This window comes from Cottoperca gobio, chromosome 3 (genome assembly GCF_900634415.1).
Source record: "Cottoperca gobio chromosome 3, fCotGob3.1, whole genome shotgun sequence".
Classification (NCBI taxonomy): Eukaryota; Metazoa; Chordata; class Actinopteri; order Perciformes; family Bovichtidae; genus Cottoperca; species Cottoperca gobio.
In genome coordinates this window covers 890,450-918,398 of record NC_041357.1, presented here as the reverse complement: position 1 = coordinate 918,398, position 27,949 = coordinate 890,450, and the positions used below count along the sequence as shown (strand labels likewise).

At 41.8% G+C, this 27,949-nt stretch overlaps 2 protein-coding genes across 2 annotated transcripts in view; both read right to left on the bottom strand.

Annotated features, from left to right (window-relative positions):
• Window positions 1–11,571, bottom strand: part of adamts17 (ADAM metallopeptidase with thrombospondin type 1 motif, 17) — a 108,464-nt gene extending 96,893 nt beyond the window's left edge. Inside the window, exons 1-3 of the mRNA XM_029462665.1 lie at window positions 11,356–11,571; window positions 10,630–10,985; window positions 820–991 (exon numbers count right to left, since the gene is read on the bottom strand). Coding sequence (XP_029318525.1) covers window positions 820–991; window positions 10,630–10,985; window positions 11,356–11,413 — 586 coding nt within the window. The 5' untranslated portion in view covers window positions 11,414–11,571. The remainder of the gene's footprint in view (window positions 1–819; window positions 992–10,629; window positions 10,986–11,355) is intronic.
• A 4,897-nt stretch (window positions 11,572–16,468) lies between these two features.
• Window positions 16,469–27,949, bottom strand: part of cers3a (ceramide synthase 3a) — a 30,463-nt gene continuing 18,982 nt past the window's right edge. The window contains exons 6-10 of the mRNA XM_029426095.1: window positions 22,780–22,872; window positions 21,729–21,857; window positions 20,385–20,491; window positions 18,360–18,513; window positions 16,469–16,734 (exon numbers count right to left, since the gene is read on the bottom strand). Coding sequence (XP_029281955.1) covers window positions 16,546–16,734; window positions 18,360–18,513; window positions 20,385–20,491; window positions 21,729–21,857; window positions 22,780–22,872 — 672 coding nt within the window. The 3' untranslated portion in view covers window positions 16,469–16,545. The remainder of the gene's footprint in view (window positions 16,735–18,359; window positions 18,514–20,384; window positions 20,492–21,728; window positions 21,858–22,779; window positions 22,873–27,949) is intronic.

Below are 27,949 nucleotides of genomic sequence, written 5' to 3'. Positions count from 1 at the left end.
TAAATAAATAAATAAATAAATAAATAAATAGGTGCTTCTTTAGCATCTGCTCAATGTTGCTACAACTTGTTCTTCTGAGTGAAGGCTGCTGGAACAAAGCTGTTTTAATACAGCTTTCGTGTTCCTCATGTCGTGTTCCTCATGTCGTGTTCCTCATGTTTCAGGACAAATCTACACCTTGGGACTATAAACCTCCGGCCCGAAGGAAGAAACCTATGTTCACTGTGCAGAGGGTGGGACTCATCCTTTAACATCGAGTCAGTTAACTGCTGTAAGTGTGTACAGGGACTCTGGGATAAGCTGTGACTCACTATCAGTGAGACCGCTTAACAATCTGAGTCAGAGTTTCTGCTTCTAAAGATAAGATGCCAAACCATGACCCCAAAGAAAAAGACCAAATGAAAGAAGTACGAACGAGAAAAGAACGAGACCATCACCATTTTGTTGATGTGGAAATAGGAAAGTTTCCTCAAAGAAAACAAACCATGGTTCACAATTAGCACACACACTCACTTATGGCAGTTTTTACTGTAGATAAGCAAATGTTCACGGTACGTCACCTTTCATACCATTACAACCCTAATTGAGCTGTGCATGTTTGAACACCGCATAAAATGGAATTCATATGAGAAAGATAAACCTGCACATGAATTTGTGTACACTGTGTTTAATTTTTACAACTTATTTCAACATTCACAAATTATTATTTACATCTCAAGAAATAGCACAGTTCATCAGATCCATCAGAGTCTCTTTTATAATGGTCTCAGCAAACCTGTCAGTCAGTGTGACCATAATCCCATATCCTGTGCCACTCACCTTGTACAGTCCCACAGAAGTTAGTCTTGTCAGTATCTGGAGCAGAACTGGTCTTGGTAAAGCGTCGGTGTCGCAGCAGCTGGTGTTTTAGTCCGGAGAACGACTGTGAGGGGCCATTTAAGCCCACCGGCTGAATGAAAAGGCGATCCTCTCCGATCTGGATGAGCCCAGTCTGTTCAAGACATGTACAAGATGACAGTGTGGTTATTCCCATGAGGAGACTGCTTTTATAGTCAAAAGTAACATTTTAATAGCTAGTATGGTGAATGGTTGACCCTAAACCATATAATGCAACAAGCACCATTATTTTGCTGTATCTTTTTTTCTTACGATCACCAACTGATTCAACACAATAGTGAGATGTCCTTAGAGCTGTTGCACCACATTAAGTTGTAGTTATCAGCTTTGATCATAGCGTCTTTTATGTTGTGCAATGTGATGCATAGGCAATGCACAAGTACTAGCACAATATCTGCAAAAACACTGTTAAAATTAGTGTACGTACAAGTGGGATTTTTGTGGTAGATTTGTGGTAGGTCTTCTAGAAAAGTCTTCTTCTCCACTACCAACAGAGACTCAAGCTTCACTAACATAAGTTACAGTACTACTCACATTGTATGACAAGAAGTGCAGTGCAGAAACCCAGTGACACCAAAGATTAAGACTAATGTTAGAAACATAAAAATGTAAGTATGACATCTTTGAATGGCAGCATGTTGTGCGTGCGTCACTCCTTGACAATTGTCCTGTGTATTAAAACCGTCTAAATCAATTATGAATTGCCTTATCCAGGGCAGGGATTGGCCTCATTTAGTATGAAAAGAGCCATTTTTGGACCAAAAACAACAAAAAACACATGTGTGTTTAATGAATCAACCTTGTGGTACTCTATAGACAACCTGTCACCTTATTTCCACATCTGAGACCTTTTTCTCATTTTGAAATTATTGCCGATTTCAATAATCACCTGGTTGAGGCCTTGGACCCTCTATGTAAAGCCTATTTAGTACTTCTTCATACTTTTGGTTTTACTCAGATTTTAGAGGAACCGACTCACTAAATCCTTTACTTGATTCTGTCACGTGGAGTAGAGGTTTTATTCTGACTAGAATTAGAATCGGAGGGATGAAACCCTCTTTTTAATGGTCACACATGCAGAGCACACAGCACACACAGTGAAATTTGTTCCCTGCTTTTAACCCATTCTAGTACCAGGAGTCTAGTACTAGGAGCATTGGGCAGCTAATGTACAGCCCCCACGGAGCAATGGGGGATGGGTGATGTCCAGTGCCTTGCTCAAGGGCACCACGGCAGGGCAGGAGGTGAACTGGGACCTCTCCAAGTAGCAGTCACACTTCCATTTTTTAGGTCGGGTCGGTGACTTGAAACAGCAACCCTACGGCTCACAGTCCAAGCCCCTACTGACTGAGCCACTGCCGGACTATCTCCCTTCACAATTGTGATGTCAAATAACTCTCAAATAAATTTGAAGTGGCTAGTCTATCCTTGAGATGTTACCGTGGATGTATTTACCACTCACCACATTGGTCCGTCAACGCTAACAGTACTTGGTAAGCGATCACTTCTAGTCCTGGCTCCTTTCACTGCAGTGACAGGACCAGTCGAACTCTGTACCAGTGACTTAAACAAGTCTTTATAGTCTCCTAGATTTAGTTGCACCTATTTCTAGCAAAACAAGGAGGTTTACACCACGGTTTAATAATGAAACACGTGCCCCTAAGAAGGCCTGCAGGAGATTAAATCCAAACTGGAGGTTTTCCACCTCTCATTGCGTAAACACGGGTGCCTGGTTAGGATTTTAAAATGGGGGAGCAAACTTGGAAAGATACATAATTGGCAGGGGATCTTGGAGTCCTCCCCCAGAGATAAAAATGTAATTTAAAACTAATTGTCTGTATTTCTACACCACCTAAACACTTGGATAAACCATCCACTACATCCCAAATAATAAAAACAGGGCAGACTCTTTGTTTCGGCTCCTTCGGGAAAGTCCCATCTTCAAAAGCCGAATCTTGTCTGAACAGCGTGCTAACATAAGTTTGGCTGGAGTCAGTGAGCCAAGCAGGTTTATTTACATGTGCTAGCCTAAGTTTTCCTACATTCTATGTCAGTCCATGATGGCAGTTAAGCTAAATGGCATGTTTCTTACATTTGCAAATATTCCTGTGGCAAATGATCAGCGACAGTCTGGACTGAACCAACTCAAAGGGTCGTCCAGAAATGTGTGATTTTTTTTATTACCCGTTTGTTACGGCCACGGCCTTATTTATCTGCAGGGATTACTTTGTGGATGCATGCACCTTGTTTTCCCTATTTAAGTATGCAGATTTGGATGTGACCACCGCCCCTTGATTGGCTGCGGCGACGCCTCCTCCTCCCACCTTGATGACGACCAAGTGGTGATTGGTGTGCACCTGTTCCGGCTCTCCAATCCGAGGGCACGGGAAAGACCGGTTGACTACAAGTGCCAAGCCAGCTCGACAGTTGGGGCTGCTAGTGTTGTCAGCCAGATGCCTCGTACTTGTGTGGATACTAGATTCCGTGTATCGTATATTGTTGGCTGAAATTCTGTGTACTGTATCCTAGGTGTCGAAACTAGGTTTATCTTTGAAGTTAATTGATTAGAAGTTTGCAGCGTTTTCTGTTAGACGATCCCTCTGTGAAAACAATCGACGCCTGTCGTAAAGATGACCTGACGAAAGTTGCGAACTACTTCAGTGTCACCTATGCTAAATCGATCCTTAAGAGAGAGCTTAAAGCTCTAGTGGTGAGTGAGTTGGTTGAACGGGGGATGGTTGTGTTACCAGTACGGCCAGAGCCTGCTGTGCTTGATGAAACACTGAGTGAAAAGCGGTGGTGAAAGTTGATGGCGAGGTAGACGGGCGGATGAAAACTCCGTTCGTTGCCCCGCTATGAGCCCCTGTCTTCTACCAGTTCTGGGTCCAGAGACGGTGCGCGACTTAAAGTCCGCCTTGCCCGTCTCCAAATGGAAGCTCAGGAGAAAGCACAAGACAGACAAGCTCAGCATGAGATCAGGAAACTAGAAATAGAAGCTGACAAAGTCATACGGCTGCGTCAGCTGGATCTCGAGGCACAGATGCATGCGTCAAGGGCGTTTATAGGTGCCACAGGTACGTCCCCTACCTCCACCTCCTCACTACCCCGCAGTGCCTTCGATATTAGTAAAAACATTGTTTTGGTGCCTGTATTTCGTGAAACTGAAGTGGATTCATACTTTGGTGCGTTTGAGCGCATTGCGTCAGCTTTGCAGTGGCCGCCTGAGGTATGGCCTCTTTTAGTACAGTACAAGATTTATGGCAAAGCTCAAGAAGCTATTGCTGCACTTTCGTTAGAGGATAGCCTGAAATATGATATGGTTAAAGCTGCCATCCTGCGCGCTTATGAATTGGTCCCTGAGGCGTATAGACAAAAATTCCGCAATCACCAAAAAGCTCCATCCCAGACCTATGCTGAGTTCGCCAGGGAAAAGGGAACTTTATTTGATAAATGGAGCACCTCTTGTAAAGTGGACAACTATGGTTCTCTGCGAGAACTGTTGTTAATGGAGGAATTCAAGAAATGTGTGTCTGACCGAGTTGTTGTTTATTTAAATGAACAGAAAGTAACGTCTCTTTCCTCTGCTGCAGTACTAGCCGATGAGTATGTGTTAACTCACAAGGTTGTTTTCCCGTCAGCCTGTGCTGAGAAACCTCGTTATGGTCCGGCTCTGCAGCCTAATCTGCCTAGAGCAGTGCAGAGTAGAAGAGAGGAAAGGGAGTGTTACTACTGCCATAAACCTGGACACATCATTGCCAACTGTCAGACCCTTAAACGTAAAGAGCAACAACAACCTGCCCAGAGTACGTCACCGGCATTGGATTAATTAAAGTGTGTACAGATCATGATAATGGTGACAGTGTTGATGAATGCTTCAAGCCGTTCATATTCGACGGGTATCGTGTCCCTAACCGGCAATCCCGCCAATCAGTGTCCGGTGCGCATTTTAAGAGACACAGGTGGCTCGCTCTCTGTGATCGTCGCCTCTGTGTTGCCATTTTCTGGTCTGTCTGCCTGTGGTTATGGTTCCGTTTTACGCGGCATTGAAATGGGTTATACTCCTAGGCCGGTACACCGCGTACACGTTGAATCTAAATTAATCAGTGGTTTCTTCCCTGTCGCTGTTTGTCCCGCGTTACCAATTAAAGGAGTTGTATTTCTAATGGGTAACGACATCGCTGGTGGTAAAGTGACTCCGGCGCTGGAAGTGTTGGACTCACTTCAGTCAGCTGGGTCACCTGAGGTAATACAGCCACATTCTGAGATGTTCCCGATTTGTGTAATCACCCGTGCAGAGGCACGTATAAATGATGTGACCTTGGCTGATAGTGTGCTTATGCCAGTGTTTTCAGGAGAAGTGGAGTTTGAAAAGGAGACTGCGATTGCGGACGCATCTCCTGGTGACAGTGCGTCTGAGCAGGTGCGCCCCGTCAGCCCTACTGTGGCTCCTGATTGCACGACTCTCCCGGTGACACGAGAGCGTCTATGTGCCGCGCAACGAGCGTGTGACCACCGCCCCTTGATTGGCTGCGGCGACATCTCCTCCTCCCACCTTGATGACGACCGAGTGGTGATTGGTGTGCACCTGTTCAGGCTCTCCAATCCGAGGGCACGGGAAAGACTGGTTGACTACAAGTGCCAAGCCAGCTCGACAGTCGGGGCTGCTAGTGTTGTCAGCCAGATGCCTCGTACTTGTGTGGATACTAGATTCCGTGTATCGTATATTGTTGGCTGAAATTCTGTGTATGTATCCTAGGTGTCGAAACTAGGTTTATCTTTGAAGTTAATTGATTAGAAGTTTGCAGCGTTTTCTGTTAGACGTTAGGGTGCTGTTTTGTTGTGTTCTTTTGTTATTAAGTTTTCACCCCGAGCTTTGTTTTAGAAATGTTAAGTTGGGGGTTATTTTTGTTAGTTGGCTTTGACGCCTCATGCTCTTATGTTAAGAGCCCTCCTTTTGTTCTATTTGTGGTGTCGTTAAAAGCAATTGGTTGCCAATTATCCATATTCTATTAATAAATATACTTTATTTACCATCAACATCTGGTTATATGTTACTCCCTTTTCCCTTGCCGAGCCGGGTCGTAACTTTTTGTTAGTTGCTGAAAATAGTAAAAATGATCATTATAGGCTGCTTGAATATAATCACCTAATTGCAGGGACTAAGTGATGATGTAAAAATATAACTTTGTGCAAATGTGGGTATAGCCAAACTTAAGTCAGTAGTCCAGTCAGGTAAATTATTAACCTATTGTTTAAGACGTGTTTGTTTCATTTGGAGTGTTAGACATACTATATATAATAAAAATGCAACTCATATTTGATAGCCAGGTCTTGTTGTTTTTAATGGCTCCATGCAGATAAGTGTCGTCTATTTGCGAGAACTAGTGGTTACACATTTTATGTGGAAAGTTTGGGATTGAATAAAATGTGCTGGGCAGTAGCCCAAGTTTAAAGACCCGGCTCCTTCCTCAAAGTGGTCAAGAAAATCTCTGTTGTTCCTGAAATCAAGGCACTCTTGCAAGACCATAATGTAGAAATGCTATAAACCAAATCATATCAGCTCTCATGTCAAAGTACAGTCAAGTGCAAAGATTTCAAATACCAATACCTCTTTCTAGCAAAAATGTGTGAGGTCTGCACAGCAACAATGGCAGCGACTAACAGGGAAGAGAAGCAAGACAATGCAGAGGCAGCAGTGCAGCCACTATGAACAGGCCTGCTCTGACTGGAGCAGTGTGGTATGCTAAAACATAGAGCAGCAACTCAGTCTGTTCCAACGTTTGCACAGGCATTAAGCTCCCGGTTGAGCCCTAGGGCTATCAAATGCTGTTAACCAGCATAATGTGGACTGGAGGATGGATTAAAGCATTTCTACAGCTCCACAAACACAGGGACATGATACTATTCACAGGCATTAGCTGGAGAGCGAAGTATATCATAACCATGCAAAGACAGCTGTGGTTGGATGGATCTGAGGTTTAAATCCCTCCTTCCTTAGCTGGAGGAGTTTGATTTCATCTCTCAAGTGTGAATATTATTATGTTTAGCTACATCCTGTTCTCTACTGTAATATTTCTGCAGTTTCTTTATAGAAACTAAAGAACTTAAACTTGTCTCTGAAAAAAGGACTTGACATTTGACTTGGATTTGACTGTTGTGAGATCTGAACTATTGAGACAGGAGAGTTGCCACAAAGACAAAAACCGCTCACCATCTCTGGAAGATACAAATCTTAAATATGTATATTTTGTGTCATTTCACAGAGACTAACAGCTTGTGTTTAGATCGTTATCTGACTGGATCAGACAGCAGTTGCCCTCCTTTAATGCAAACATTTAAGTCTTTGACTCAAAAAAATGCAAGATTTTGGAGTTTCTCAATGACTTTACATTGACCCATATTGGCAATTTCTGAACCACTCTCAGCAGGACAACATCTTTCATCACTGCCCTCCAAAACCAGAGTTCGGTAAGAATGTGGCTCCAAAATGATTTTCCTTCTCACAACCACCAGCCAATTCACATGACCACGAGAGGTCTTTGTCGATTTGAATATAAACATAGGTCATTTAGGCATTTTAAATTACTGACGCTGTTGTTTTTCATGGGAGGACAGTCTCCATTCCTTCTTGGGTTGGGCCATATGATGATGGATACTGTCAGACATTAAATGTGTCAACTGTCAAACATTTTGTCATAGCGTTTATATCAGGGCGCTCTTTTAACATCTCTGTCTCTATTAGGCCATTGAGAGTAATGTTGCAAATGAAGGCAGGTCCGATTTACTTGACTCCACTCAGCCCTCACACATCTGGAAAATAACAACACCTACATCAGAATGCTTTATGTAGATTTCAGCATTCAACACAATCTTCCACATGAAACTTCCACACCCTGGACTCTGCAACTGCATATTGGACTTCCTCACAAACAGACCCCAGGCCCCTTGTTCCCTCCACCACATTCATAGCTGTTGGAAGCTGTTGGATGCACTAATACAATTTAATGTATCCGCTCCCAATCCACTGCTCCACTGATACAAATTTGAGAAAGCTTAACACACACAAGGACAAGGTATCCGGGGGCTTTGCTTGACCTGACCTTGCCCCTGCCTGGCCACCCTGCGACCATGACAAATATACTGTGTGCGTGCGTGTTGAATGACTTGCAGGGTTAAGGACAGCGGCTGTGACTGGATAGTGTTACAGCATGGCCCATATGGAGATCAGTGTCACACAGGAAAGCCATAATATATTTGTGATGAGGTGTGTTTATGTATGGGAGGCTGGCCTCTACTTAAGGTGTCACTGAGACTGACCTAGTTAGCTAGAATAAATGGTCATAACATTTAAAAACGTTTTCTTTTCAACATAATAACATCTAGCAGCTGTCTGGAAAAAAAAAACTAAAATGGCAATAAAACAGTCTGCAGCCAATCAAAACTTCATTCTGAGTTTAAAGGGATCTGGGGTCCTCACTGTCTGCTTCCATGATATACTGTGTGTGTGTGTGTGTGTGTGTGTGTGTGTGTGTGTGTGTGTGTGTGTGTGTGTGTGTGTGTGTGTGTGTGTGTGTGTGACACACAGTATGTATGTGTGGCACAGTGGCTACCAGAGCTTGGAACCTTGGAAGTGGCAAACATCCATATACAATAACATTTCCAACTGGGTTTATTTAATAAAAATGTAATTAATCAAATTAAACCAACTCTGTGTCCCAATTACACACACTTCTAACCATGGTTGGAGTCTGTAGGATATTTATATCGTAAAACTATGGCATTAATTACATTTAAATTATAATGCTGTTTTTTTAATTACAATTTGGGTCTTATTTTCATTATACGTTTGACCATCATTTCTATCATTTACATTATCAGTGTACTCAACAGGTCGTGTGAAGAAGCCAGTCTTTGAAACGGGATAAATGTTTACAACGGACTAATTATTTTAACATTCATCTTTCAGGTCTCTTCTAAATAAATGTGTCGTGTTCCTCATGTTTCAGGACTTGTCGGACTGGCTTTTTTTATGGAATCATCTTGGTGAGAAAACCCAAACAATAATGGATTATTCATACTGATATTTGAGAGTGAACACATAACCTAAATAAATATTTTGCTAAATGTCATTTATCAAAGGGATATTTTACAATGTAAGAATAAATGTATCTGTTGGAAAACATATGTATTGGTACCGCTGTTAATGGCCTGATACGCCAATTTTTTCTGATGCATCATTTGGGTTCTATTGGGGAGTACAGTGTTATTATTACTGATGGGAATGGTTGACAAAACTACAAAAAGAAGACATTGAGCAGCGCACTTTTCCATCACATGTACAGATCATTAGCCAGCATCCCATCAAACAGGAATTCAGTAAAAGGACAACCCTCTGCATGCACAGTGCATCCTCCCATCACATGTGCACCCAACACTACTGTACTGAGACAACTAATTTAATTAAAGTTCAACTCAACTAAATTGTTGATTGTTTTTCATATATTTTAAAAGTTTACAGTTACAGTACCAGTCAAAGGTTTGGACACACCTTCTCATTCAATGTGAATGAGAAGGTGTACCTGCTTATGATAGGTAAAAGGTTTGTTTATAATTGCTATGTATACCATGGTAAACACAGCCTGAGTAAATAACCTCTATATATGTCCATTTTAATTAATTCCCAACAAATGTTTCCACCTTGAATATTCCTGGAATTTTGCAACCCTAGGTTCAACTGCTGCAGCTGCCAGTGTTTTTTCCATGTAAACCCACCATGTGTGTCTCACAGTCTTATACACAGCTGGACAATTATCTGCTCATTCATTGTAGGTCAGATGAATGATGAAACTGTCATTGAGGATATATAGAGGAAATAAAGGAGGCCAGTGTACTTTAAGAGCTGGCTTCAAGTATATTTCTGCAGAAGAGTCCAGGACGGAGCCTGAACCCTTACCTGCACTCTTTACACAAGAACATTATCTAAATGCCTCAGATAATGTAGAACTTTATTGCTTCTGAATTGAAATTCATATTTTCTTTCCCCTCCCTCCACAGGGAGGTCAGGCTGTGCTACAGAACAGCAGACCCACAGACAGTGAGAGTCATGGTGAAGGTGTAACCTGTTGTTTTGGCCAGCCTTTGCTGTCATTTCACTGGTTTGACTTCTTACAATACATTTCCCCCTTTTTATTTCCCCTGAGTAGCTTTATGTTTGGAGGAATCATCTTATTCCACTCTGTCAGTATCACAAACAAATCAAGATTTTAACCAAAAATCTTACGTCGTAGTCCATTACTAGCTTTTTCTAAGCTTCCAGCCACATCTCATCTCTTGCAGATGCTTTTGAAAGCTCCATAAAGAGCTAGTACGTGGAACGTGAGTGTTTTGTTATACTTAACATACATAGTTCCCCTTTTGTTTCCTCTCAAAATAGGAATTTAAGGTTGTTAAAATGACTGTGTTTTTGTATGCTGCTCCATTCCATCAATCTGAAATACTAGCACATGACTGTAGGTTTAAGAGATTAACTACAATGCCTGAAGAGACAGGAGCTCAAACAGATGCTCAGAGTTGAGCAGAGTGGCTGCTGCTAACATGGAGAGTCTCTACAGGCCAAACTGCTGGAATCTCATCTGCCTTTTCACTGCATTCATATAAATCATGTGGCGCTGCCTGGATTATTTGAATGACATATCAGCTATCAACAAATCGAACAATTAAAGATGAATTTACCAGGCCGCCACAGGTGCTCATTGATGCCAGAGAATCTGTTTGGTTGATGATGGATCCGGAGTAAAAGCAGAGCTGGTTCATGGATAAGCGGCTCACTGCTGCTCTCTGGTCCCCGTGTCTCTCCTCGATCACGAAGTCCTCCGAGAGAAACGTGCTGTCCTGCGTCAGATTTAGATACAGGCTCCTTCCGAAAGCGGGCAGTGACAGAATCATGTTACTCGGCTCAGAGTGTCCTCCCCCCAGGGCGTCAAGGGAGCGGCGCCGCAGTGTGCGGACAGTGTGGTCGGAGGACAGGTGCGCCTCCTGCCCCGACAGCAGCCTGGGAATCACTTCATCTGTCTGCAGCTCAGACTGGGCTGTGGGGAGGGACAGGTTCCATCAAACAGCAGCCACGATGGGCAAACATAAGCCTCCTGTCCGAACTCTGTGAACTGACTAACGGTGTGCTCTCATGCTCCCCGACTCTGAGCCACGTTCAACTTCAGAGCTCAACTTGTTAAAACAAATCTGCAGAAGCCTAATTACTCAAATGATTACTCATAGTGATCGCTTTCTGAGGAATACAACCAAACAGGAGGAAACAACAGTCAACTTCATAGAACTGTTCTTTAGTAACACATTCGGTTTTTAAACTGAGGAAACTGATTACTTTAGTTGACCTATATCTAAGAGAAATAGGCGTACAGCATAGAGCTCATTCGTAAAGAGTTCGAAGTCAGTACTTACCACTCAATCCGATGCAGAGAAGAGAGAGGAGCGAATGGGTAACAAGGCTGTTATGCATGATAAAGCAAAGCAGGTTAGAATACACTGGAAGAGGTGGGTGGTTTTATTGTAAGGGGACTGTAGCGCTTTGCAAAGCACTGGGCGGACGGCGAAGTTTTCCTCAGGTTGGAGAAATTGCAATAATTCAGGCTGGAGTGACTTTCTAGTGCAGGGCACGCCTACACCACCCGGGCCAGCCTCTACTCATGTCAGATTGGTACCATTAAACCCTGACCCAAGAAAAAAACCGAGAAATCCCAACATTCTCATTGGTCAGTGAAGCTGTCTGTCACTGCTGGAGGTTGAAACCCTACACGTGGTTTCAAGTGGAGAAAAAGTGCAGAGAATTTTTTTAGCGTGTGCGTGCGCGCGTGCGTGGCACCTTTTGGCATTCAGGTTTTTATTTGTAAGAAAAGGTTTTGGCATGACTGAAATGTAAGTTTTACATCATCATTTCAGAGTCACAGAGTGAATTGGCCTATTCCTAAAACAATAAAAACTAATAATAATAATAATGATAATCAAAATGTAATGAAATCTAAAAACGGGCACAGAAATAACTGATTCTGCATTTATATGATCTTTGGTTGTATTCAGGTAAACAGATCGTGTGGAGAGCAAAAGAGGCGGACCTCATTGGCCAAAATGCATTCTGGGAACCATTGGCTATCATCTGACGAGGATTTCGCTTTTTGTTATCTTAAAATTAGCTGGTAAACTGGCCACTTATGAAACGATGTCGTAGACATTGTCTGTCAATTCCAAATCAAGTTGTTAATCGGACTGTAAACAATTGAGCGGTGCACAGAAGAGAAAGTATTTGATCACCGCTGGCTACATCGGAACCCCTGAAGGGGAATTATTGTCCATGTTGGCTTGAAAGTTCGGATTGAAGTTCATTCTTGACCTTGAAAACAGGAGCTGACAAAATATTATCAAGTTGAGTATGACCTTTATATCTTTATATCTTATATATAGTAGATCTGTCCCCTCATAAGCATTAATCAGGAGTTAAAGTGATCGCTATATCAAACCCACCCAGGACTTCCGGCCTTGATGCTGAATGGTCTGGTTGCAACAAATGGTTTCCTGGATATGATTCTCTGAACTGAATAATAAAATGTGTTATACACTGTGTGGACACATTACCATATCATTTAGTGTATCTTGGTCTGGGTCTGCTTTTCTTGGTTTGGGCCCCTTATTTCCAATGAAGGTAAATGTTAATGGTCCAGAATACAATAATATTTAGGACAATAGACAATGCCCTTCTTGCACAAATGTAGCTCCATAAAGAAATGGTTTTGTTGGACCTGTCCTGGTTGGGTTGACCCCAGGGTGAGACATCAGAAAATTCATGAGGAATATATGTGGGGAGTCAACAAATATTTAAATTAGAACTGAGTTTGTTTGTTTTTTTCCGAAACTATGCTGTATATTTGTGAGATGTCTTCAGTAGGATCCAATGGGTTTCTGTTTGAGAGCCACAGACAGGGTAGATAAAGTAATGACAGAACAATACAACATTGTGGGTTTGGGTCTGAACATGTGATTTGTTTGCAATAGGAAACATATATAATATCCCAAAGTGTTCTATTAAATGTCACACCAAAATCCTGACAGACAAACTTTTATTCAGCTCTACAAAGCAGCATGCTTTCTTCCTGAAGGATGAAAGAATAAAATAAATAAACCCTAACCCAAATCAGTTTAAGGTTTCAGCACTTTTGGCATATTCCGTTTATGTGTATGTCACATATGATAACAAAAAAAACCATGTAAATAAAGCTATGTGTGTTTAATATACCTATTACCCAAACTAATATCTGAACAAAAAAAAATCTGAATTTGAAAATAATTTACATTTGTTGCACCTGTAACCACACGCACCAGTGATGTCACAGGGTCCTGGAGTTCACCTGTACTTCACTGCAGCAAGGTGAGAAGTTAAACCGCTGGAGTTCAGCAAAGAGGAGATTTTCTGGGGGTGTTAAATTATTCCTTAAAGCGATTTCAATGTAAATGAGTGAATGAGGAGAGAATGACTGAGAATATACATTGTCTGTCTGTGCTATGAGTCCTTCCTTCTGATCCAGGCTAGCATCAACCCAGTGTCTTTGAGATACACACAGTCTCAACAACACTGTGTCCACCTTATTGGATTGTCTGTGGAATTTCTATTGGCCAATCAGAAATCCCCCTCTACCCTCGATGTTGGCGAATGTGTCAGCTTTTATTTTGTAGCGAACATTACCATGCATTGTTACTGTTGCCATGTTTTACAGGCTACAGTGCAGCACTTCATTTGCTGGGGCTAAAGTGACATGAATGATTGTCTATCTATGGCATGCAAGAGTTTGCTGTGTTTGATTACCTGCTGCCTGAGCAAATAAAGTGGCAGTAACAGCATTGTAGCTGCTGCCTTACAGAACAACGCAGCAGCGTAGATAACGGTGCTGACTGTTTAAATCAACCTCCCTCTCTAATGTTACTGGTGGAAAGTAACTACGTACAAGTTACTTGTAATTTCTATTTGCTGCTTCTAAGAAAAAGTAAAAAATGGAAGAATTATAAAAAGTGTTAAAAGAAAAAACTAACTAACTCCAAACACTAGAGTTCAATACAGCTTCATTTGTGTATTAAAATATTATCAACATTCTCTTCCAGGGGAGAATGCCCCCAGACCCCCTCATTTAGGTTTTGTATCTTGTCACCTTTTTCACTAGAGTTTTCAGATCTGTACATTCATGTATGTGTGCTGTTAGGTTAAAGGGTTTTCTTTTTTATCGCGTTAAGAGCCTTGTTTATATGGCAGCGAAATTGTAACTGTGGTCAGGGAGAAACCAGCATCTGTCCCATACTGGTGTGATGGCCTGGACGACAGCTTCAGCTGATAACACAGCAGTCACACTCTGCCTGTCTTAGTTGTCAGTTGTGTGTGTTTTTCTCTGGGAAATCAGTTTTTGGATTTGAACGTGGCTGAGAGTGGGGCACATTGCTCAGTGGGAATCTGAACTGACCACAGAAGGCTCTTTGTGGAGGCAGGGAGAAGTGATTATCCCAGCTGATAGAGCATGGCCATATTCTGCTTTGAGCTTTATAATCACCAGTCTCAGGCTGGGCAGCTCACACTGTGGATATAGGTCTCCTCACACTGTGTCTGAGAACTCCACTTTAGCTGTTTTCAATCTTTTTTGCCTCAACTCAAAGTTTATTCAAAAGGAGTTTGACCCAGTGCAGCTACTGATGATGAGTGTGTCACACACACATTTAACAAAAGCACAGAACAACTTTCCTCCATTATTATTTCACAGACTGAGCTCAGTATCTCAGTAGTAGACTAATATCTCTTCATGGCATTTTTAGTTTACAGTCCTGCGGCACAGAGCAGGTGAGGGGAAGAGAAGTACACAGTAGTAGCAGAGAGCAGGTTGATGATCACCATCTTGTGGGAAACATTGGAATTACCACCAAAAAACAGCTCTCAATTGGAAATCATCCATAAAAACAATTTCACAACATGTAGGATTTTCACAATTTTACTCCTGTAGCATAATACAGTTACAATTACACAAATAGTTCTTGCTGCATGTCAAAATTGTGACACTTCATATACACTTCATGTATCTGACAGATGCAGTGGCTTAAAAAACCCATAAAGGATAAATTCCTTTCCCTTAACACATCAACTTCATATTGCTCCATGATAGTCACTCTTAGTCCCACAGTAGTTCCACATAATAAAAAAGACTACAAGCAGTTGGCTGTGCAAAGCAGCAACAAATACTTCATATTGTTCATTGGCACAGCATTATTGATGCAAGAGTAATGCCCCTTAATATTTTTTAAAACCTGCAGATCTGCTCATCACAGCAGTCATTCAACACGTCCTCCAATCAAACATCAGAAGCCCCTATCCGCAGAGCGACGTCATGTGTCTCTACAAATAACTGTTGAGCAATATATCCACTATTGATGACTAAAATAAAATAATAAAATAAAGACTTTGTTCAGGTGAGGGAAATATTGTGTTTTGGTTTGCACGCCATCCTCCTTCCTTAAAGTGTTGTATTTGGAAGCCGTACCACTAGACCACTAGGCCATCAACACCATGGGATTTTTCTATCAGCTCTTTGCTTGTATTAACTGCAGACTGTTGTAATGCAGGCTGAGGCTGTTCAGCACAGATGGGAGGCTCTGTGAATATAGCTGCTTGTGTTGTAGTTTATATCTGAAACAATAATCCAAACTTTTAAAATAACTATTTCATTCTTCACTGAAATGAATAACCTGCTGATATAAAGGTCAAATGTATATTTTTTAAAAACACCCCTTAAAATAAAAAAATAATCTTGTGCTTTCCTGTGAAGCTTTGGTGACGTCTAGTGGGGGCCAGGACCACCAGGATGTGAATCAGGGCTTTAAATAACTGAAAATGTTCTATTTGACCTATTGCTCCTTTAATGGATCCAAACATCACATTTTGTCTGTGTTTGTCCAGTTATCTATGGGAATAATTAGAAGATATCATACACATTTTGCATGGGAAATAGGAGGTGATCATGTTACAGTGTTTCCATCTCTAAATAAAAGTTGCACAGTGTAGTTTGAAATATAGACTGTTCTACACCGTGTGGTGCAAAGAGTTCCAGGAGTGCATTAAGGTGAGCACAGCTACATAACACCTGCACCTCAGCTCACAATCAATGGACAATTCTGTTGTATCACCTCCCTGGGACCATAATAAAAATAATAATAAATAAGCGTTGTGTGCCAAGGGTTGATATAAATCCAGCAGGCCTGATTATGAAACAGTGAGGTGTAGCAGTGTGTGGAACCTTCACAAACAACACAGAACAAATGTGTTGACGAGCACACAGTGGGGATTGAGTTTTGTTTGCTTGTTTTGTTTGTTGGTCTCTTTTGACGTGCAGGACAGTGAAGCACTGCCACTGACGGGAGGGGGAGGAACAGAGAAACATAAACATCTCAAAGTCTCTTCCGCTGTACATGTGGCACGTTCAAAGCACTGTGAGGACAGCAAGGCTCATTTAAAGTTATGTTCCATCACCTGAAGGAATAAATCACGCTTTGCTTATTGTGCATTTAGGTTTCTCATATCTTTGGCTCCATGATCATACTTAGCATAAGTCAGTTTACAGTTTTTGAGCGGCACAGGTTCTCTGGATGAGATAAGCATCCAAAGCTGCCGTTCTTGTCCTCCTTCTCACCGACTGACAATCGATTAGCAAGTTGGTGGTGTTCCTCCCTTTCGTCCTCTGTCAGGCTGCTCTCTTCCTCCTCTTCCTCCTCATTGTCACTTCTCTCATCTCTGGTCAGCTGTGACATAAGAAAGAGAGAAATGTAGTAGATTTTGGAAAAAGACAGCCAATATGAGGTGAAGGAAGATGTCCACCTGAAAGTAGATTTGGAACCTGAACTACAGAGAACAATGATCTGGAGTTTGGGGTTTCTTTTTGTTTGTCTCTGTTGTTATATCAGTCAAACATAATGTCACCCTTAATATCCTCACTAAGAAAACAACTATGGAAATATGTTTTTCTTTGGATTTGTTACATCCTTGGGGCAATTCTAACAACGACACCTAGTGGTGTTACAGTAATAGTAGTGCTAAGTGTTAGTTGTTAGCTTCAGGTAGCTAAGCAAGCTGTTTTTCACAGAGCAGAGACAAACTATACAGATGGACACAGTGAGGTGAGGACACTGTGAAATACCCACAGTCTGCGTAATGATCAGTGCTGTCAGGGACTGCTACTGAAAATACAGCTGGCAGGTTATCTACTGTAACAACAGATCAGAGCAACATTTATTTCTACAATCTGTCTTTGTAAAGGTAACAGACGAGTAATCTGATTTAATAAATAATTATCGTTATTACAACTCAGGTCTTTTTTTGTAGAGTTGTCCATCATTCTAGCAGTTATGATGAAAACCTGCTTAACAGTGCAATGCAGTTCAACAGGGCAAGAAGCACAAGGAGTCAGACGATCAACAACATACTGTACGTCTTCTGTCATTGCCTCCCAAAATAACCTGTTTTCCTTTTCTTCCTTCAAAAGTTTAGGAACAAAAATTACTTCGTTAGGGTTAAGAAAAGATCACAGTCAGGGTTAAAAGAAATCAACATTGACTGTTGATGGGAAATGAACCGCAGTCTCCTGTTTTAGTCACATGCTTTGTTGAGCCAGTAACGTCATACTACTTCCCCCGTAGCTCCTGACAGTCATGGAGGTCACATGGTCGTGAGAGGTCATTTTCAGGTAAAGGTAAACATAGGTTGCTTTAGACATTAGAACAAACTACTGATGCTGTTGTTTTTCTGCCGTTGACAGTCTCAAAGCTAAAGTACGTGCAACTGAAATGTTGGTAACTATAGGAAGTATGGTAGGTCAAAGAAGTTTGGAGATGATTTTACTGATCGCTTTCTTTTCCTCTCTAAATAGTGACTTCCCTCTAGTCGTTTCAGCAAATAACCCATACTGGCAATTGTCTACACTCAAGTGACAAAGCCTTGGAGCAGCGGTAGGAATTCTGACTGTCCATCACAGAGGGAGGAGGTCAGGCCAGGTGCTTGGTCAACAAAACATGTCAAGAACTATACTTCTATGTGATTTTATAGTATTGTATAATGTATAATATTGTATTCTCCTTTTCAGGTACACACACAGCCATTACACTGTAGAACGTCCTCTCTTTATGAATGAATGAACACAACTGTTCTGTGATGAGAAAGGGCAAGTTATCTGAATGTAAGTTTTATATATCCGTGTGTACCCCTTCATCGACTATGAATCCAACTTTAGGGTGGAATCATTATGTTGAATTATTCCAAAAATTGAAAAATCAAATCATCCAGTTTGGTGTGTGAGGGCAAATATTTTATAACTATCAAAGCAGGTTTGAAAAAAGACAGATCACAGACGGTTCTTACTGAGCAGACTTACAGTGCCAAACATGAATTTTCTGATCATGCAGAGAATGAGGTAGGCCCAGAATATGTGCAGACAAAGAAGGACTACCAACATCACGTTGAAGAAGTAGTAGCCAAAGAAGGCAGGGTAGTGGTGTACTGGGTAGACCCAGGTACAGTGGATCAGCCTGAAACATATTAGAATAGAAACAAGCCAAACTCTCTATTATCCAGGGTTACAACCTTTGTCCTATGTATTAGATTATGTTGTACGTTTTATGGATACAAATAAAATGTTGCACATACAGTATATGTGAGCAGATGGGGGTGGGGTGGGCTAGGTAACCTAAAAGGAGGTCATGGATATGAGACAAACCAAACTCAGACATATAGTTTTATCATTTGTTTTACGCTAAGATCTTCTTCAGTAATGTGATCTAATCCAACAGGCCTGGAGGCCTTCACCTACCTTCCTCTTTGTGAATGTCTGAAGTCGGTTTGTTGTGAAACAGTTTTAGAGAGGTGTTGATTCAACCTCCTCAGCTTGTATTGTGTAATAATGAGAGATGTTGCTTTTAATTTTTTAGCAAAGTAGAGGTGACAGGAAATGTGACCCTTGGTGTACTTGAACTGTGGGGGATGTAGAAATAATGGTCAGGATCTTAAATGGCTTTTCTGACACCTCAAGGTATCTAAAGGTACATTCAGTTAAAGAGCAGCTTCATTGTTTCCCATGTTTACACCAAGCCCTAGATATAAGCAGCAGAACCAGCAGCAAGGAGAGCATGGCTGCTGCTCTTTTGATCAAGTTAATGATGGTTGAACCTTTTAACCTCTTACAGTGTGGGGGAATTTACCCGAAAATACCTACAAACGACATACCCAAAGTAAATTAAAAGCTGCTCTTCAACCATTTGCACCATATGCATGGTTTTGGTCTCATTCCAAAGATAACTCTCTTATTGTTCTTGCTAAATAGTAACATAATCACTCCAAGTGCTTCTGGCACTGAGTAATAGTGGTCTGAATATACTGAATTTGAAGAAAATAAACTCTGTCTGAATGTTTTTGTTGAAAAAGATGCCTGAAGATGGGTATAGCTGGTAGTGGTGAGCTGGAAAACACAATAGGAACATAGCATCAAGTATTCAAGTTCAGGTTAAAATTTCAGAACAAAAACATAACATATTAGACAGGTTTTTCTAAGAGTAACACCAGGTATGCATTTGGAGATATTATAATATTTATTGATAAAATATTATTTGTATTGCTCATAAATAACTATTATATACCCATATTCCCTGTCAGTAGTAATGAGACAGAGTAAGTGAAGTATAAACAATTTTTTTGTAATATTTCTTTTTTTTTGTATTTTCTTCTGAACTTGAATATAATAAATACAATAAAAAAATAATAACATTTGTAAAAAAAAAACTATTGAAGTAGGGTATCAAATTGTTCAAAATTTCATTGGCTACACGATTTGTCAGTCATCGGGAGACTCAGTTGCTATTGGCTCGATCTGTAAACAAAAGAAGAGGGGTTGGCACTTCCTTATCAAGTTGACACTGATTGGCTATTGAAGGCTGTAGATAAGGCATGGAAGCTCCTATTAGCTCATATGAGGTGTCAATTGAACGCTTAGAGGCCGGTCTCCATTTTGGAATCATGGTCTCAGCGCTGCATCCACGGAAAATAACAATTTTCCGAGTATAAACGGAAAAGACGAGATTCTAAGCTTTCTAACGATTGAATGGCACTGGGTACCACATCCAGCATGGTGGACTGTAATCAACACAGGGCAAGATACGGCCGTCCACATGACGTGAAGAAATAAATTGTTACGTTTTACTTTACCTTTCAATTTTCAAGGAACTGAAATATTCTACTTTATCATGAATTACTCATGAATACATATACAGATTCTCTCTCTCTCTCTCTCTCTCTCTCTCTCTCTCTCTCTCTCTCTCTCTCTCTCTCTCACACACACACACACAAAGACACAAAGACACACACACACACACACAAACAGACACACACACCTCTTATATGAGCTTACCAGAATGGGAAGATGATCAGTCGTGTTACTATAAACACTATGGCAAACAGAACAAAAATACTTTTGCAGGTTTTCTCCCATTTGGCATAGTTGAATAATTTGGCAGACTGAAAGAAAAATTAGTTGTATTGTTAAATCCACCACATTTCAAAACACATAGCAAGTTTGAACAGACTTTTTATTTTCTGCTGTATCATATAATCTAAACCAGCCAGGTATCCATTGGAATTACAGTAATTCTGACCACAAAAATCCTAAATACCTTTACCTGTACCTTAACCTGTACTTGTACCTGAACCTATACTTGTGCCTTTACTTGAACGTGTACCTATACATGTACATGTACATGTACTTGTACCTGCCTGTAAACTAGTGTATCTCCACTTATTCATTAAATGTTTGTAGTCTTCCTTTCTGCCTGGACTTCCCCACCTGCATTGCACCCTCTAGCCTAGGGGTGTCAAACTAATTTTAGTTCAGGGGCCACATGCAGCAAAATGTGATCTCAAGTGGGCCAGACCAGTAAAATCCCAGCATAACAACCTGTAATTAACGACAACTCCAAATTTTTCCCTTCGTTTTAGTGCAAGAAAGTACAAGTACATTCTGAAAATGTTCACATGTAATGAACTATCTTTTTACAAAGCATTATGAACAACCTGAAATTTCTTAAGAAAAAAAGGTGCAATTTCAACAATATTATGCCTCAGTTTATGATTTACACATGTGCATTTCCAACTTACAGATCACAGTGTATTTACAAAGGCATAAAACATTTTGTCACAGGTATCTAGAACAGTATTTTACTTTATGATCAAAACAACTAATTTGTACACTTTGCAAAGTTATGTTTGACACCCTTGCTCTAGCCTGACAGAATAATCTGGCCAAAAAGATGAATGACCTTTTGCAGATGAATTTAAAGAGGTTACTCATGCCATTCAGTGACTTCTAATCCACTAAAGCAGAAGAACGCAGCTTTGCCACTGGCACTCCAGCTACAGTCTTCAAAGCATTAGCTAGTGAAGTTGCTACATGGACGGGCAGATAACTTTACTATCACTCCAGCCTCTCTGTCAGTTAGTGTTGGGCCTGCATTCCAGCTTGCTAGCTTCGAGTCGGCATCCAAACTAGATTGGTGCCTGCCCAGTCGCCCTCCACAGCAACTGCCTACGCCCGACCTCATGGCCATGGTTTAAGAACAATTAAATTAAACAAATTAAACAATTAAACCAGAATATTTCACTGACATTAACCAGCTGTTTTCAAAACATTTATTTTGATGACACTGAATATAACATGGGGTTTTGAGGGGTTTGCAGGGTGTTTGTTGCTGTAACTGACCTCCAGTAAAACATCAGAGGCATCATGGATGATCATGACCAGCGTTCCTATACGAATGTAGTTGACACACCAGGAGAATGATAAGAGCACCAGTGTGGCCAAGTGGTGAATGATTTGCTCCTTAAAGTCCTATAAGAAGAAAATAATCAAATCAATAAGTTAACCAACAAAACATATCGTCTTTACCAGAAAACTAAACTACTTTCCATTAGCACTTTGTTGAGGCTACAATGTTATTAACATCTCACATCGTCTGGGGAGCTTGATTGTTTTCAGCACATGTCATAGCTATCTACCATTTACGTCACATTTCTTGTGTGCATATGAAAACTTTATCCTGATGGTGACACTAATGGCTCGGGGGACAATACATATCCAGAGCTTCTGACCTGCTCAAAGGGCCAACTGACATTGCAATGTTTAAGCTTCACTAGTGTCATGGTCCAGCCAATTTTGTTCACTTTAAGATAGGACATGGTCAGGGTTGTCTGAATCATGGGTCTCAACCTTTTTTGCACCATTTTTTATATTAATTGTGTTTTTCACTGGATGAGGTAATATAAAGCTCAGACTGCACCATGTTCGAATAACTACTGTAAAAATGAAAATGTAGCAAATGTTCCATGACCCGGTACTGTTACAAGCCCTGGGAGTCGATGCATGATTGTGACGCTTTGTTGATTTTACATGGGGCTATTCAGCAGTCCATGATGTGTGAGGCCACTACCTGCTCCCTCTCTGTCTCCCATATAACGTAATAATAATAGTAATGGTCAGAGTAGTAATGGCAATGTTCAATTGTAAGCTTCTAATGTCTTTCTAATTTGTTTTGCAACTTGTGATGTTTGGGATTCAAAATAATACAGACTTGAATATGTTTAAGCTTTAATTACCTATTTATTGACAACTAAATATATTACTTGACACACATGTGAATATACTGTGTCAGACATTTACATTACTTTTGGGAATAATAGCAGGGTATTTAAACATCAGGAATGCAGGAGATTTAAAGAAGTTTAAATGTTGGCCTTTAATAATCACTACTCACCTTTCTCTTGACATCAAAGGCAACGCTTAAGAGAAGAGAGCCGTAGAAGCTCATCTCCAAGATATAATACCAGTACTGAGACTCCAGCATGGACTGCACACAGAGAGATACAGAAACAGAGACAGTCAGAAAGAGATGGACAGCTTGTAACATGAAGCTACAGTGAATCTCAGTCACATAGACAAAGTGTTTGTTCCTGAAGGCTGTGCTCTGTGTCCTAACCCCTTTAGCTGGAAGGAAGAAACTGTAGAAGAACCTATTGTTCACTCAACTCAACTGATAATGACTCTCTGGGATCATATATAGTCCAATCATAGTGTTAAGCTGAATTTCATCATAGTATTTGTAATGAAGGTGCCTTTTACATAATAACCATTTAAGCCTGCATGTTTTATGCATAATTTAATAAAGTATTTGGAGATTCAAGATTGAAAAAATATTTATCTGCAGATATTGGAATATAAATTATTAGAATAGCAAAATATTGTTCTGCTTTCAGAAATGCAAACAACAATACCTGATATCATACTGGTATACTGATATTGAGAGGGTTCAAATTTCAACTTGGAGCAACATGTGACATATTGGATTACTGACTCACACCTTTGGGAATGACCTGGATCTCAGGGTCTTCCTCAAAAATGTTGTGTGAAACAAACTTAACCCACTGCCAAATCCCTAAATAGGCTGAGAGGATCATAACACTGTGTAACTATTGGAAGAGCTAATATTCCTATGGTAGAAATGTATTGACATAAAGGAATGGAGGATTTGTGCATTGTCATGGTTTGGTATTTTGAGAGGTATCAGAGTCATTTGCATGTTTTATGTGAGGAGGCTCTGGATGTCTGGAGTTTAACATAAGATAAGGATTGATGATGCTCCCGACTCCAAAGGTAATTAGCCAAGATCCTCATGTCAGATTTGTGTTGCAATAATAAAGTAAGGACAAGGACAACTGAGGCTCATGAAGTTTGTTCTATTACTAAGATTGACTAGAAGTGTTCCATACCAATGCTTAAAGAATTAAGTAAAATTCAATAAATATAAAGGTTTTATTGAATGGGTAGGAAAACGTGAATTACATTTATTCAGATTTTCTGATGTTAAAGTTTTAGTAGGAGAATCCAGCTAGATTTTTATGCTCTACCCGAAAAACCCAAGGGAAATGGTTTGACAATTTCCTGTCTCTGAAAAGCAGATAGTCAAGTAGCTGAGAAGGATTGAAAAATCAGGACTACCAATGAAATGCCCAGACTCATCAGTTTATGAAGTTCCTATGTCATGTGTGGTGGGAGTGGAGAGGAAAATCAACAAGCACCTTTTCAAGTGGCTTCCTCCGAGACCTGCTGAATCGTTCTGTATTTGTTTATCTGGACGACATCCTGATTTTTATTTTTATTTTTTCTGCATTTTGGAGAAGCATGTACAACACGTGCAACAAGTTCTCCAGAGGCTTCTGGAGAATAAATTGTTTGTGAAGGCCGAGAAATGCAAGTTTCATGTGGATTCGGTGGACTTCCTGTGGTACATTATCAAGAGGGGGCAGGTCAGGACGGATCCAGAAAAGGTTCAAGCAGTGGCTCAGTGGCCCCAACCTACCACTCGGAAGCAGCTTCAGTGTTTCCTGGGTTTCGCTAACTTCTATCACCGGTTCATTAGGGACTACAGCCGGGTTGCCGGACCCCTCAATCAACTTACATCCCCGGCAGCATCCTTCTCATGGACTCCTCAGGCTGAGGCTGCATTTACAGAGCTGAAGGGACGGTTTACGTCAGCTCCGGTCCTCATTCATCCCGACCCAACTTTGCAGTTTATCGTCGAGGTGGATATCTCCAACTCTGGAGTAGGGGCAATTCTGTCCCACCGCTCTACGACTGACCAGAAGCTCCATCCTTGTGCGTTTTTCTCCAGACGCCTGTCTGGGGCTGAACAGAACTACGACGTCGGCAACAGGGAACTACTCGCGGTTAAACTGGCGTTGGAGTGGAGACACTGGTTGGAGGTGACCGAGCAGCCGTTCATCGCCTGGACGGATCACAGGAACCTGGTTTACATTCAATCCGCCAAGAGATTAAATTCCCAGCAAGCTCGCTGGGCATTGTTCTTCGGCAGGTTCAAATTCACACTGACTTTTCGTCCAGGTTCCAAGAACGGTAAACCTGATGCTCTGTCCAGACTGTTTTCCATTGACCAGGATTCGGCCACCCCTGATACTATTGTTCCCTCTTCCAGCAAAGTGGGCATTGTTACGTGGGAGATAGAGGAGTTATCAGGAATGCTCAAAAGAATCAACCTGATCCTGGTAATGGTCCAAATAACCGTCTGTTTGTTCCCGATTCTGTGCGCTCCTAGGTTCTTCAGTGGGTTCATGCCTCTCGATTTGCCTGCCACCCAGGGGTTAACCGGACTCTTTCCCTGCTTCGCCGTCACTTTTGGTGGTCTTCGATGGAGGCTGATTCCCGGGCCTTTGTTCTTGCCTGCATGGTCTGCACCCACAGCAAGGCCTCCCACCAGGCTCCTTCCGGTTTGCTTCGTCCGCTCCCAGTTCCTAGTCGCCCGTGGAGTCACATAGGTTTGGATTTTGTTACTGGTCTGCCACTTTCCCAAGGAAACAGTCATTCTCACCATCGTGGACAGATTCTCCAAGGCCGTACACTTCATACCCCTTCCCAAGCTCCCCACTGCCTTCGAGACTGCTGGTCTCCTGGTCAACCATGTGGTCCGTTTACATGGCATCCCCAGTGATATCGTTTCTGACCGGGGACCACAGTTTTCGTCTCAGGTATGGAAGGCATTCTGTCGTGCTATTGGGGCCTCTGTTAGTCTTTCCTCTGGTTATCATCCACAGACTAATCCGCCGACGGGACCGTGGGTACCAGTACCTGGTGGATTGGGTGGGATACGGTCCAGAGGAGAGGATGTGGTTGTCCCGCATACTGGACCACTCTCTCATTCGGGATTTCCACTGGGACCACCCGGACAAGTCTGGTGGGTCGTCTGGAGGCTCCCGTTGAGGGGGGGTACTGGGGGGGTTCCGGTCCATGTTTTCCCTGTCTCTTTGTGTGTGTGTGTGTGTGTGTGTGTGTGGCAGGGGCGCGGCCAAAGACTTCAGCAGCTGATCTCATTCAACTCCAATCTGCTCACCTGACTACAATCAACTCATCCCAGCACAGTTTATCTACCCCGGTCTTCCAGCCACTCATCGACAGATTGTTGTTTCTACTACCCCGGATCACAGCATTACTTGTCGCTCAACTCCTGCCTGCCTGCTGTACCAGTATTCTCTCACCATCTGCCTACTATAAAGTATTGCTTTAATAAACTATTTAACCTTACTCCATTTCCAGAGTCTAGTGTTCGGCGCCTGGGTCTCCTCTGGACATACCCATAACAAGGTGGCAAAGTGCAGGGTCTTGTTGAACTTCAGAGACTCCCAGGACGACAAAGTCAGAGATGTAGGCATTACAGCGAGTTGATCCTGCCAGTAGCATATAATTGTCTCAAAGATTAAGCCATGCAAGTCTAAGTACACACAGCCAGTACAGTGAAACTACGAATGGCTCATTAAATCAGTTATGGTTCAGGGCGAAAATGAGCAGCCAATGCATCAGTGGCCCAAGCAGAGAGCATGTTGAAGCTACGGGACATCATCAAAAATCCATGCACTGGAAGACAAGGCCTCTGAAACAACCATTTCCAGCAGTAGAGAAATGCAGATACAAAGGGGAGGAGAGCCATGATCCAAGCTGAAGTATGGAATTTGGAGGAAGTGCAACGGAGATCAAAATATCACACATTACAAATTTGTCTTAGTGGAAAAAAAAGGATCAAGGAGTTTTTTTTAAATAATATATACAGTATATCTCAAAAGTGAGTACACCCTTTAGATTTTTGCAAATATTCTGTTATATCCTTTCAGGGGATAACATTATCCTACTGAAACTTTGATATAACTTAAAGTAGTCAGTGTGCTGCTTGAATAACAGTATAGATTTATTGTCCTTTGAAAATTACTCAGTACACAGCTGTTAATGTCTAAACAGCTGGCAACAAAAGTGAGTACACCCCATAGTGAACATGTCCTAATTGTGCCCAATGATGTTGTTTTCCCGCCCTGGTGTCATGTGACTCGTTAGTGTTACAAGGATTCAGGTGTAAATGATAAGCAGGGCTGTTAAATTTGGTGTTTTGGGCACAATTCTCTCTGAATGCTGGACAACATGGCACCTCATGGCAAGGAACTCTCTGAGCGGCTGAAAAAAAGGATTATTGCGCTTCACAAAGATGGCCTTGGCTATAAGAAGATTGCCAACACCATGAAAATGAGTTGCAGCACAGTGGCTAAGATCATACAGCGGTTTTCCAGGACAGGTTCCACTCGGAACAGGCCTCGCCAGGGTCGACCAAAGAAGTTGAGTCCACGTGCTCAGCGTCATATCCAGAGGTTGGTTTCCAAAAATAGACGTGCGAGTGCTTCCAGCATTGCTGCAGAGGTTGCAGAAGTGGGATGTCAGCCTGTCAGGGCCCAGACCATACGCCGCACACTGCATCAAATCGGTTTGTATGGCCGTCGCCCCAGACAGAAGCCCCTTCTGAAACCGATGCATAAGAAAGCCCGCAAACAGTTTGCTGAAGACAATGAATCCAAGAACATGAGTTACTGGAACCATGTCCTGTGGTCTGATGAGACCAAAATAAACCTGTTTGGGTCAGATGGTGTCCGGCGTGTGTGGCGGCACCCTGGTGAGGAGTACCAAGACAAATGTGTTTTGCCTACAGTCAAGCATGGTGGTGGCAGCATCATGGTCTGGGGCTGCATGAGTGCTGCCGGCACTGGGGAGCTGCATTTCATTGAGGGACACATGAATTCCAATATATACTGTGACATCCTGCAGCAGAGCATGATCCCCTCTCTTCGGAAACTGGGCCGTAGGGCAGTTTTCCAACATGATAATGACCCTAAACACACCTCCAAGATGACAACGGCCTTGCTGAAGAAGCTGAAGGTTAAGGTGATGGACTGGCCAAGTATGTCTCCAGACCTAAACCCAATTGAGCACATGTGGGGCATCCTCAAGAGGAAGGTGGAGGAGTGCAAGGTGTCCAACATCCGTGCGCTCCGTGATGTCGTCGTGGAGGAGTGGAAGAAGATTCCAGAAGCAACCTG